At 42.8% G+C, this 14,092-nt stretch overlaps 1 protein-coding gene across 1 annotated transcript; it reads left to right on the top strand.

Annotated features, from left to right (window-relative positions):
• Positions 1–1,193: 1,193 nt before the first annotated feature.
• On the top strand, positions 1,194–11,755 carry ublcp1 (ubiquitin-like domain containing CTD phosphatase 1). The gene is made up of 11 exons (XM_080435648.1): positions 1,194–1,334; positions 2,426–2,722; positions 3,207–3,298; positions 4,258–4,343; positions 4,967–5,082; positions 7,193–7,291; positions 8,039–8,076; positions 8,686–8,784; positions 9,148–9,264; positions 9,376–9,503; positions 9,717–11,755. The coding sequence occupies exons 2-11, from the start codon at positions 2,569–2,571 to the stop codon at positions 9,742–9,744; spliced, it is 957 nt and encodes a 318-aa protein (XP_080291774.1). The 5' UTR covers positions 1,194–1,334; positions 2,426–2,568; the 3' UTR covers positions 9,745–11,755.
• The last annotated feature ends 2,337 nt before the right edge of the window (positions 11,756–14,092 follow it).

Genomic DNA, 14,092 nt, shown 5'->3' with positions numbered 1-14,092 from the left:
TTTTTGGTACACAGTTGATTACAGAAACATATTGGAAATATTTGAATATTATGTTGGCAGTATAGAATTTATTCACAAAGTGTAATCCAGGGTTCCTTGGGGGGCATTCCAAATGGACTCATACAGGTCTGTAACTCTGAGAGTGTACAAATGGAACCAAGAATAAAAAGTTTGAGAACCACTTTCTGAGAATCCTGGAAAACATCAAATGTTAAATTTATGGCAAAACCTTATCTGCTCTCAGCCAGTAGATGGCACCAACACTATACACGAAAACAATTGTCATGTAGGAATAGTTTCAGATCTAACTGTCCTGACTGACATGCCAATGTTTTCCAGTGATGCCCTTTAATATGTTATATAGAGGTTTTTGTTATCGTATTAATAGTAAGGCTTACAGTACCAACACCTATAACACAAAACCTCCACTGTATAATCTAAAGAAATGTACAAATGAATACTCATCCAATACTTTCTCTATGGTTAACATAATATCGACCTAGTGGTGGGTTGCTACTAACCAATGAGACTACCAGAAGAGCACTCTAGCCTTGAATACTTAAGAGACAAATGGACATCTGTTACATGAGATATTTAAGAATAAACCAACTGAAGAACTTTGAAGTTTCAAATACTGACCCAGTCTTTCATAAGATCCAAGTACTTTTACTTCTACTCCCCTACATCCTAAAGGCAATTATTGTACCTTTACTCCACTACAATTATTTGAAAACTTGTTACTAGATTTTGATTACTATTATTACAAAACATACAGTAACCACTTCAGCCCTATATACATTTCGGCCATTTGAAAATAGCAGATCTACAAGCTCACAATGCGTGAGCAACGTGACACATTGTGAGCTTGTAGATCTGCTATTTTCAAAAGATTTTCATACATTTGAAAACTTGTGAAATGGGACATTCAGCATAATGAGTACCTTCTACTTTTGGTACTTTCTGTACATTGAATTCTGGACTTTACTTGTAACAAAGTATTCCTACATTGCTGTATTGATTCTTTTACTTAAGTAAAAAATGTGAGTACTTTTTCCAGCACTGCCATGATCAGAGAGCCATGATCCACCCTATGGATCCATGTGGACGCTTTCGTGGTAACCACGGCAACGAAAGCATGACTTCTCACATCACTTCCGGCGCGGTTTCAGACAGACAGGATGCCAGGAAGAAGAAGGGGCTGGATGATAATGTTGATGATGCACAGCCCACAACCACCACAACTCCATTGAATGAAAACTACACTCAGATCACCTTCTCCCAAAGATCCAATGGGAGTTTGCCTACCATTGCTTCTCTTAGGTTAACTGTCCGAGGTGAGAATCCAGCAGGCTGTGCCGTTTAGCTGGCTATAGTGTGGCTATGTGTGTGTGTGATCCTAGCCTCAGTGTGTTAGCCTTCTCCTGCTACAAATAACAGCATGTCAGACGCGTGTCTGCTCGTTCTTGTCAGTATTAAGGCAGCAGATCCTTTGTTACTTTTTGGCCAAAGTAACACCCTTTAGTTGTTATTGATCTTTGGTTCAGGGGCCGGACAATGCGTCGTGAACTTGATGAGATATTTAGTTTGATAATAGCCGATTATGAAACATTCAGCTATTGTGGGGGCTTGTGTTGTCTAAATAAGACTTAATTTTCATGATATTTTCCATCACTGTTATAAAGGGGGGATCATTTCCCTGGAATGATGTGTCTGTTTAACCTGGTGCTGGTGTTAATTTATCAGTGTGATTTCAGTATTAGGCCTTTAATGAAGGGATAACTTGCATAACAAGGTCCATTGAATGATGTAATGATCATAGTTTGGGGGTTTTGGGGGGACTTGACAGTGTTGAGTGTTTTTGGACTATTTGGTTCTCAAAGTGGGGTCCGGGGACCCCCAGGGGTCCTTGAGGGGGGGTTTCCAGGGGGTACCCAGCAAAATGTCTTAATATAGCATCACAATCATTTTAACCACCTTAACCTTTTATGCTTTGGCTATTCAAAAATAGCAGATCTACAAGCTCATAGCGCTGCACTGCGCTATGAGCTTGTAGATCTGCTATTTTTGAAAAATCGTGAAAATGTGAGCAAACCTTTTGAATGGATATTTTTTTAAGCAAACATTTTGTAACTCAAATCTTTGCTTCTGGGGGTCCCTCCATGGAACACATTATTTTGAGATGGGGGGGTCCGCAGCCAAATACATATCATTTTGGGGGTCCTTGACATGGAAAGAGTTTGAGAACCACTGGTTTATGGAGTATTGTTGTAACACATTTACCCAGCTATGTTTTGTGGTTACCTGCTTGCCTATTGCTCAAGTTGGTAAGCATGAAGCCCATAACCTCTCTCTTCTCTGTGTGTGTGTGTGTGTGTGTGTGCGCGTGTTTGCAATTGTCACTTTGGTTGTGTGTGTGATCTTCCAGTTGCTTGTGAGGGCGTGCGTAAGCCCTATGCTTGCGGACACATAACTGGAACTGCAGCCGAGGGTTGTGTGTGTGTGGGTGTATGTGTGAGTGAGTGTGTGTGAGTGAGTGAAGCGGGTGTGATTCACAGGCTTCCATCAGCCATGTCTGTATCGGTGATCATTAAGTGGGGTGGACAGGAGTATTCCATCAGCTCCCTGTCGGAGGAGGACACCATCATGGACCTCAAACAGTCCATTAAGACCCTGACCGGAGTGCTGCCCGAGAGACAGAAGCTGCTGGGACTAAAGGTCAAAGGTGAGAGAGGTCACAGACCACCACCCCTGGCTGGAGCGGTGGACTTGCTGCCCGTCGATGTGATTAATGTTGGTGACATCCTCCCAGCAAAATGTGTTAATATAGCATCACAAATATACTTTGACTCATCTACAAGCTCATAGCGTGGCTCTGAGTGCCGCGCTATGAGCTTGTAGATCTGCTATTTTTGAAAACTCGTGACAATTTGTGCAAATCTTTGAATATAATAGTTTTTAAAGCGAACATTTGTTACTGAAATCTTTGCTTCTGGGGCGGTCCCCGGAACAAAATATTTTGAGATGGGGGTCCGCGGCCAAATACATATAATTTTGGGGGTCCTTGACATGAAAAAGTTTGAGAACCACTGATATTATAGCAACATAAGTGGCCTCAGGTCTTAATATGTTAAATCTGTTCTTTCTACAATGATAATGCACATTTTTCCAGTATAAGGAAGCATTCCGTTGTCCTCTTCCTTTCTCAGGGAAGCCAGCGGAGGATGAGGTGAAGCTGGGCTCCCTGAAGCTGAAGCCCAACACCAAGATCATGATGATGGGAACCAGAGAGGAGAGCCTGGTAGGTAATAAGTAGGTCGGGAGATGGCTTGTTGTCGGTATCAGCCGAGTAACACGCGGGAGTCTGTCCCCGGTACAATGCGCTAGACCCCTGGGAGATGGATTGCTGAGGTGGAGCGCCACACCTATCCTCAGCTCCCAGTACTTACTGCACGACTTACCACACCCAAGCCGTGCTACTCATTCGCTGAGTTGGCGGTGCCCGGGATCGAACCCATGACCTTGTGGTCTGAAGGCGAGAGCTCTACCGACTGAGCTACCCGGACACTATTAGTAGGTGGCTGGAGGACACATCGGCTACATAATAGACAGATAGATCACTCACTTCATTGATTGCCTACAGCAGTGGTTCTCAACCTTTTCAGGCCGCGACCCCACAAAATAACCATATTTGAAACCCCCCCCCAAATAACCATATTTGAACTGGGGACCCCCCCCCCCCCCCAAAAGAAAAAACATATTTGAACTGGGGACCCCCCACCCTGACAAACACTTGGAATTGTAGGAGTTGAGGCATTACCTTTTGACTCGGTTCCACGGATAAATATTGTGTCATTTCTTTCTTTTTGTAAGGTATTAAAAAGGTCTTAAAAGTCCTTAAATTGTCACTCAACTGTCATCTGGGGACCCCCCCAAAAATCATATGGGGACCCCTCTGGGGATCATGACCCACAGGTTGAGAACCACTGCCCTACACTATGATTGACCCCCATCCTTAGTGTTTATTTCACACTGAGAATGTGGGGGGTGGGTTCCTGAATGTTTTATAATTTGAATCGCATATCTTTGTATAATATTTCCATTATTCAATTTATTTAGATGTGAAGCACATTGTATGAAATGTTATTTAAATAAATTATACCTAACTTGAGTCAGTCATTAATTTCCTCAATGTTCACATGAGATGCATGGTGAGGAGTAGTGATGTAATCGTGCAGTATTATGTTTTGTCTTGTGAAGGAAGACGTTTTAGCCCCACCGCCAGAGAACGATGATGTGGTGAATGACTTTGATATCGAGGAGGAGGTCATCGAAGTGGAGAACAGGTTAGACGTGTGTGTGTGTGTGTGTGTGTGTGTGTGTGTGTGTGTGTGTGTGTGTGTGTGTGTGTGTGTGTGTGTGTGTGTGTGTGTGTGTGTGTGTGTGTGTGTGTGTGTGTGTGTGTGTGTGTGTGTGTGTGTGTGTGTGTGTGTGTGTGTGTGTGTGTGTGTGTGTGTGTCACTGTCTCACTGTTTATGTCCTTCTGTAGAAGACAAAGTTGCACTTTGCTATGTTACATGACAAAGGACCAAGTGTACTGTATTCATGTCTTCACAGCAAAATCCTTTATTTTAACAAATCTTCTTGGTAGAGTATGTTAACACAATATAACTTACACATCTGCAGTGGTTGGAGGTGGTCCCTTCTACCTCTTCCATTTAGAAATGTAGACCCTGGTGTCGGGTAGGACACTTAGTGGTTGACGAGTAGTATTGCCTGAAGCTCATAAGTGCAACGTGTTCCCCTGACCAAGCAGGGATTCCGTATCGAATGAGTGCTAGATATTTGGTCTCCCACGCGGGAGAACCGGGCCTGGGTTCAAATCCCCGCGAGGTCACAACTTATGGATTGCAGATGTAACTCCCAAGAGTGTAAAAAATGTGTAAGTGTCCTTTACGTGTGTCCTCAGAGAGGAGAACCTGGCTAAAATCGCACGTAGAGTGAAGGACTACAAGGTGGAGGAGATGAACCCGCCCAGAGAGGGCAAGAGACTGCTGGTACTGGATGTGGACTACACACTGTTTGGTGAGTTCTGCTGACTGAACGCTCTGACTAGAACACTGCTACCACTAGAGTTCTCAAATTCTGCCCGAACCCGACCCGGCCCGACTTTTTCGGGCCGAAAATGTATGCTAATTAGTCGGGCCGAGCCTAGCCGAGCCTCGGGTTCCGTAAAAAAAAAAAATCTAAGTCCCCCCCCAAAAAAATCTGCTGCCCCTAGCGGCCAAACGGTAAGGTCGACGGAAATGGCAGTGGATGCAGCTCAAAGTGAACTTTACTCAGATATCTAGTTCGTCGCCGTCCGACCTTCCTAGTCCATGTTATGAAAAAGAAAACTGCCGAAAATGGCCAAAACTCTAACATAGAAAATCTGCGAAAGTGGCCGTTTTCAAGATGTTTGGTAACGGAATCAAAGCTTGTTGGATGCGTGACTTTGAGGACATTAAGCACACACACACACACACACAGACACTTTTGGGGTTTTCGGGTTTTCAGGCCTAGAATTATGGTAATTGTTCAGGCCGGCCCAGTTAGTAGTTACACTACTACTACTAGAACACTATTACTACTAGAACACTCACAGTACGTTTTAACAGCGGGCGACTCTCGGGCGATCGCCGGGCGACATCGTCCAAAAGATTTAAAAAATCCATCTTTCATCCCCCCCCCGCCCACTTTGCCCTATCGCCAGTAGTTGCCGGCTCTCATAGACATATAATGCACTTCCGGAAAATACTATCCTGAATCGCCCGCTGTTAAAACGCACCGTCAGGGTTGCTAGAGAAGCGACAATGATTGCCGATGTACCGATACAGATTCCTATACCCGTAAACTTGCATATCGGTCGATACCGAGTACCGATCCGATACCATTGTGTAATAAAAAAAAAATCTAGGACAATGGTTCTCAAAGTCGGGTTCCAAAGGTGGTTACAGGTCTCTAACTCAGAGTGCAGCTCCAAGTTGATAAAATAATAATGTAAATTGTACTGTAAGAGTATGAAACGGTAGTGCAACATCAATTCAAAATATTACTGTAAATGAAATCTCATGTGATAAATGACATGGTATGGGAATGGCACAGACTGTCATACTCACCGATACCCGCATTTTAGGCAGTATCGGCAGCTTTTCCGATACTGCTTTCGGTATCGGAACAACTCTTACCTCCCTACCCAGCTTCCCACCCTCGAGCACGGGCAATCGCGTTTGTCTCCACAGCCAGCGGTGGGCAGGAACTTTGTCCCGTGCGCCACCCGAGCGCCAGCGTTGATTCCATAATTTAACACATGCTGACAGCTCAGTGTTGGGTGAGCACTTGTGTGATCCCCATGACATTACAGGCTTTTTTTTTTGCTGGCTTACAGTAGGTGTTACATTACAGTCTCTTACAGTAGGGTTGGCCAGCAGCACTGGAGAGCTCTTGATGTCACCACAGTGCCAGGAGCCACAGCATGCTCTGCCAAAGACCAGTGGTGGTAAACTTGTCAAAGAATTGTAGTGGAGTAATAGTACAATATTTGCTTCTGAGATGTAGTGGAGTAAAAGTATAGACAATTGGAAATACTCCAGTAAAGTAAAAGTACCTCAGAATTCTACTTAACTCATTCAGTGCCATTGACGTCGCCGACTTCACGTTTTTCATAAGCCCAGAGTGCCAATGACGTCGCCGACGTCATAATTTTTTTTTTTTTAAAGAAATTATTATTATTATTACTTGAGTCAATGTACTTAGTTGCTTTACACCACCGCCTAAGACACGTCTCTGTTGGCTCAGCCGTCACTAATTCAAACTCTGGTTCTAGGATTCTGTATTGTATAATAAGTTATATTGTATTAACATACTCTACCATACAGATTGGACTAAATAACATTTTATTCATACAAAAAAAAGTTACATAGTGAGGCTTTAAGCATTATTTTTATACTTCATCAGATAACGATGTCGTGCAAAAATATTGAATATATTAGAGTGGCTATTTTCACTAATCTTGGCATTTTGTGACTTTTTCTGATTATTTTTTTTGCCTTTTGATGATGACATGGCCAAAACAGGGATTGATTATTAATCAATTCATTCATTAAATGAACGATTAATTCGATTAGTTTGATGAATTGTTGCACCCTTTACTCAGATCACAAGTCATGTGCAGAGACAGGCCAGGAGCTGATGAGACCGTTTCTCCATGAGTTCCTCACCTCGGCCTATGAGGACTATGACATCGTCATCTGGTGTATGTATCCTCCTCTCCTCTCCGGGATCTGTGTCATTTTAGATTTCTTTGGGCTATTCAAAAATAGCAGATATACAAGCATGAGCTTGTATATCTGCAATGTTTTTTTTTTTTTTAAATCATGAACAGTTTTGCAAACCTTTGAATATATATATATTTTAAAGCGAACATTTGTTACTCAAATCTTTGCTTCTGGGGGTCCCTGGTACAAAACATTTTGAGATGGGGTCCGCGGCCAAATACATATCTAAAAATGTTTTCTAAATCCTTTATCAGTGGTGCGCCAACTTTTCCATGTCAAGGACCCCAATTATATGTATTTGGCCGCAGACCCCCATCTCAAAATAAGTTGTTCCATGGACCCCCCCCAGAAGCACAGATCGGAGCTCAAAATGTTCGCTTTAAAACATATATACAGTATATATATATATTCAAAGATTTGCACACATTTTCCACGAGTGCCGCACTATGAGCTTGTATATGTATCTGCTATTTTTGAATAGCCCAAAGAAATCTTAAAATGGCACAGATGCTTTCCCTTTTTTTTTAAACGTTCCAGCGCTAGAAAAACGCTACACTGTTTTTCACCCACAACTGTAATATTTTCTTGTACTTCTCTTTGCTCACTATGGCCAAGTTATCTGTTGTGGTCAAATAACTGGATATTCTTTAAAGATTCCCTAGTCTGTGACGTTGAGTTCAGGAACACTGTTGATGGTTCTACTCCCATTACTTCCTCTCCTTTAGCTGCCACAAGTATGAAGTGGATTGATGCCAAAATGAAGGTATGGTTTTGACTTCTTTATTACTTGACTGATAATATATTGTTTCATGATTACATCATTGTGAAACCTAAAATCACGATTATAAATGATTTTTTTACGTTATGTTTTATTAAGCTTTTTTTCAGCACAGAGTAAACGGAAGAAAACATAATTTCGACACATCAGTTTTTGTTTCGTTTTCTCCCCACATCCCCCCCCTCCCCCCAATACTGGTTAATGTCCAAGCAGACAACGTAAATAAATAAGTACATATACAAATACAAAGTAAAAATAAGAAACTGAAGATAAATAAATAAATACAGTAACAACTTAAGTGACAACAGATACCCAGAAGCATGTGTACCTGCAAGCACACATCAAGACCTGCATAAATGTTGAAAAATAAGTAAATTATAATAAACAGGTTCCCCCTTCTTCCTCTCTTTAAAATTTAATTTCGAAGCCAAATAAAATCACGATTCTTTTTACTACTTTCAATTAATTGTGCAGCTGTACGCACCTTCAGTGATGTACCCTTGAGTATTTATTCAATGTTTCCAGTAGAAGGCAGTGTTTGTCAGTTATACTCTGTTGGTGGCCGCTTACATGTGTCTGTCTGTCTGTGCATAGGAGCTGGGAGTGACAGACAACCCCAACTACAAGATCACGTTCATGCTGGACAGTGCGGCCATGATCACTGTGCACACTCCAAAGAGAGGGGTCGTGGAGGTTAGTGCGCACACACACACACACACACACACACACACACACACACACACACACACACACACACACACACACACACACACACACACACACACACACACACACACACACACACACACACACACACACACACACACACACACTGGGGTTAGGATTAAGCAGGAGGTCAAGCTTTGGGTTCAAGTCACCAATACGCCTGATTTATTCTTAGTTGTGCACTAGTGTCGTTCGCCAGAAATAGCCAATCTACACGTTGCAGCAATATATCCAGCTTTAGAGTTGGGGGTAGAAATGGCAAAAATAAAATCACCATCCTAAAATGTTGATGTCCTCATAAGTATAGTAATATACAACCTATGTGTCCAGGTGAAACCTCTGGGGGTGATCTGGGGTAAGTATGATGAGTTCTACAGCAGGAAGAACACCATCATGTTTGACGACATCGGACGCAACTTCCTCATGAACCCACAGAACGGCCTGAAGGTACGTCACCAGTGCTTAAATCAAGACGTTCTCAAACATTTTCATGTCAAGGACGTGTCATTGTTTATCACTAACTAATTGTGTGCGTTTGTGTTTGTATGTGTTGGTCAGATCCGTCCCTTTATGAAGGCTCATATGAACAGAGAGAAGGACAGAGAGTTGTATAAACTGTCCCAGTACCTCAAAGAGATCGCCAAACTGGACGACTTCATTGGTCTCAACCACAAACACTGGGAGAGGTACACACACACACACACACACACACACACACACACACACACACACACACACACACACACACACACACACACAATGGAGTTAATTTGAAATCTCCCTATAGTATAAAGAAATACTTTTGGGTGCACATAGGGACGATTCAGTCATAATGAACTATCAACTAACAGTCGCTCGTGTGTGTGTGTGTGTGTGTGTGTGTGCGCGCGTGTGTCTAGGTTCTTGTCTAAGAAGCACCATCATTAAAGGAGGGACTCTCTGACCCACTCCAACATGAACAGGGAGCAGTGCTGGACACTACAGCCCCACCGCCCAGTCCACACACACTCACACACACACACACACACACACACACACACACACACTGACCTCTTCTCCGCCTTATCACTGCAACCCGGACACGTAGGGAATCATCTTGCGGTCTTCTGTTCTCACTAAACACACTAAAACTACCCCCCAAACACACTGCGTCTCACCACTGACATATGGGCTTTGTTTATATACCTGCATGTTCTGTCTTTTCTCTGTAAACGTACACTCAAAACCCCAGTCAGGTATTTCACACCACTGTGTTAAACTGTGTTTTATTATTTGTAAATGATAGCGTTTTAACTTACTGAGTGCCACACGAGCGCAATTTCACAACATCAGGACCGTAGACTGGCATACTAAATCGACACTTGAATACCGCGGTTGGCCAAATGCTTTGGCTCTGTCCGCCGTCTCCCTCATTTTTCCTGAGTGGCAAACTCCACCCGACTGGCACTCGGAGCACATCGAAACCAACGCAGATATCGGATTTGGTGTGTGGTGGACTTGACGTGGTGTTGTTGGACAAAACTCTTCTTGTGGAGTTGTAGAGGAAGTCTGCACGTGTGCATGCATGCACAGACACTGACAATAGCAGATCTACAAGCTCACACAAGGCATCACCGGCGAGCAACCAAGTATAAATGAAGCAATACATGTCTTTGTGTAGCTTGCTCGCTCAAAACACTAGGTTGGGTGAGGTGCTCCGTACTACTAAAGGTGAAAACTTCAGATGACTTCACTGAACAGAACTAGGGAAAGTAACTTATTTACACTGAAGCGATCTTCAGGGTAAACGTCATACTTCAGTGTAATTAAGGTCGGGGCTAAAGCTTATTTTTCTCAGCAGTGACATTTTTGTGTCTGTTGAGTTTCTACTTCTTTTCAGTGAATAAAGCTGATGTCATTGAATGATTTGCAATAGTCTCAAACTACCACGGGCACCAGAGGTATACTAAGTTCAAGTTGGTTTTGTGGCAAAAAAAAAGGCATTATCTAACTACGCATACATATGCAATGTTTCGTCAAATGTATTTTGATTCCTGTTATGTTTCCGCGTGTGGGTTGTAGTTAAGTATACATACAGTAGACATGTTTACACTACAGGGATGGTCGCATGTATGTGGACGGGCACAAAGGAGTTTCCGTTTGGTGTGTATTACAGTGTAAAGCACGATTTATAATTTCCTTCGTTGCGCAAACACCGGTGCGACGGTGCGTGCTGGAAATCGCCGATCTACAAGCTCACAACCACATTGCATATGTGTTGAGAGCTTGCAGAACAGCTATTTTCGGTGCGCAAAACAAAGTAAATTATAAACAAAGGAATCGGGCTTAATCGGCTGGATGTTCCGACAGCTGACACATACGCAAACACAGAATATCTTCATTTCTTTTGGTTGAAGCAGCAGTTACTTGCTAACCTGGTGTGTGTTCTTTTGGTTAGAGATCTTGAAGTGTTACAACGGTACCTAACGGTGTGGGGGCATCGTCATGACTTGGCCATGGGGGTCCAACAGACATGCAATTTCATGTTCCATTTCATGCTTTTATCCTTTAGTAGGGGAAATATTCTGAAAATGTTTCTGTACACTTAAAAACATTTAATTGAATTATGACATCCAGGTTTATTTTGCTTTTGCATTTGAAATGTTAGAAATTGGGGAACTGGGAGCCACCACTTCTGTACAAACAAAACCACTTTTTGATGAATCACAAATGACCCTAAAATAAAAATGTCAGCGTACTGTGTATTTGGCCAGATGCCCAGAATGAATGCACAGGACAGGGAAGTCAAATGTTTAAAACATGTAATCAATTCTTACACTAAGGTCTCCTGGACATTCAACACCCATTCATTTCTAATGAAGCATTCTGTTCTTCTCTTCTTTTGTTTGCATTATGCCCCAATTCACATTTTCCAACATCCTGGCTGTAAATATGAAAATAAAACCCTTTTTGTAGTAAATCCTCGTGTTTCATTTATCAGAATAACTTCTTGTGGCTATTGAGTACCAGCTACTGTACTAGACTGTACCTAGCCTGAGTCCACTCAGAGAGAGTATGGTCTGGAGCCAGGCTAAACTGTACCATAAAGACCACTTAACCACATGAACCCTAGCATGCTTTTTCTGGGAATGTCATAACGGGCATCCTATATTAAAATTTCCTAGAGGGTGGGGGGGGACCGACCGCGTCACAAACGTAACATGCGGACCTGCGAGGCGCACCGTTGCTCCGATCCGCACCAAACTTGGCACACACACTGTTCAGGGGTCTGCCATCAGAACAGTCCCACCCAGGGCCACATGTTGGCACAGCCACAAACACTGTTCAGGGGTCCAACATGAGAACAGTCACAGCAGGGGGCTGAGGGGGGCAGGGCCACATCAGGGCGGCCACAGGCACACTGTTGCTCCAATTTTCACCAAACTTGTTATAAACGCTGTTCCATGAAAATAGTCACAACAAAAATAAATTGCGCACACATGGGGCACTACAGCAGTGTTTAACACTTGAGATGGCCGTTACGCAGTGACCATTTATCTGATCAGCGCAATATAGGGCTGGATTTGAAGGCTGCATAGCGGCCTGAAAATCTAGTTCTGTGTGAAAATTGCTGATCTACAAGCTCACAACGCTTCATGTTGCGACACATTGTAAGCTGGTTGATCGGCTCTTATAGCAAAGAGATTTGGTGTAGAGGGAAAAAAGGTGGGGTGTAGCATCTCAATGTAATAACTGCTCAAAATGTAATAACGGTTCATAATGTAATTAAATCATTTTCAGAAGAATTATAAACCTTACTTGGCCACTCATAATGTAATAACAGCTCATATTGTTGAGAAAAGTGTTACATCGTAAAAAAAATTATACAGCGATAGGCCGGGAGGCGGAGATTATATTTTCGCCCCTGTCTCCAAGCTTTGTGTCGAGCTTGGCTGGAACTGTTGTGTTGAATGCTGAGCTGTAGTCCACGAACGACATAATGCATCCTACATATTTGTTACTAGTGGAACAGATGTAATCTCTCACCAGCTTCTCAAAATATTCATTAACAAAAGGGGTGAGGGTGACAGGTCTCCAATCATTCAGGCATAGGGACGGGCACAATGGTGGACATTTTGAAGCCTGTGGAGACCACAGCCTGGAAGAGGCTTGAAAACATCGCACAAACTGCCACCAGCTGGTCCGCACATGCTTTGAGAACATGTCCTGGGATGTCGTCAGGGCCGGCAGCCTTATTTCACACATTTGAAACACGTCAGCCTTCCAGATGGTTAGAGGGCTGGCCTCCTCAGGTCGTGCTGAGTCGACACTGGCTGGTTGGTGTAGGTGGAGTTGGTCTCAAACCAGTTGTAAAGGGCATTCAGCTCGTTGGGGAGGGAGGGAGGAAGTCTGTTATTGTCTGTAACACCTGCCATGTGCTCCTGTTTTTACAGATATGATACTGACCATGATACTGACATGATACAGACATGATACAGACCATGATACTGACAATGATACTGATATGATACTGACATGATACTGACATGATGCTGACCATGATACTGACCATGATACTGTCATGATACTGACATGATACTGACCATGATACTGACATGATGCTGACCATGATACTGACGTGATGCTGACCATGATACTGACCATGACACTGACCATGATACTGACATGATACAGACCATGACACTGACAATGATACTGATATGATACTGATATGATACTGACATGACACTGACCATGATACTGACATGATGCTGACATGATACTGACATGATGCTGACCATGATACTGACATGATACAGACCATGATACAGACCATGATACTGACATGATACTGACATGATACTGACCATGATACTGACCATGATACTGACATGATACAGACCATGATACTGACATGATACTGACCATGATACTGACCATGATAGTGACCATGATACTGACATGATACAGACCATGATACTGACATGATACAGACCATGATACTGACATGATACTGACCATGATACTGACCATGATAGTGACATGATACTGACATGATGCTGACCACGATACTGACATGATACTGACCATGATACTGACATGATGCTGACCATGATATTGACATGATATTGATCATGATACTGATCATGATATTTGCATGATATTGATCATGATACTGACCATGATACTGACATGATATTGACAATGATACTAAATAGTAGTCTTCAACAGACAAGGAGGTGGCCACACACACTGGTAGCCAAAGTGCTAATTTTTTTTTTTGTACACAGTAAAA

The sequence above is a fragment of the Gymnoscopelus braueri genome (assembly GCF_963280865.1).
Source record: "Gymnoscopelus braueri genome assembly, chromosome: 8".
Taxonomy (NCBI): domain Eukaryota; kingdom Metazoa; phylum Chordata; class Actinopteri; order Myctophiformes; family Myctophidae; genus Gymnoscopelus; species Gymnoscopelus braueri.
This window is presented reverse-complemented; position numbering and strand designations above follow the sequence as displayed.

What these genes read in the sequence shown, in the direction of transcription:
- ublcp1 (XM_080435648.1), top strand. Translation starts at nt 2,569, where the DNA reads ATGTCTGTATCGGTGATCATTAAGTGGGGTGGACAGGAGTATTCCATC. An exon ending in CTATGACATCGTCATCTGGT is followed by an intron (nt 7,292 to 8,038) that starts GTATGTATCCTC and finishes CCTCTCCTTTAG; the next exon opens with CTGCCACAAGTATGAAGTGG. An exon ending in CAAAGAGAGGGGTCGTGGAG is followed by an intron (nt 8,785 to 9,147) that starts GTTAGTGCGCAC and finishes CTATGTGTCCAG; the next exon opens with GTGAAACCTCTGGGGGTGAT.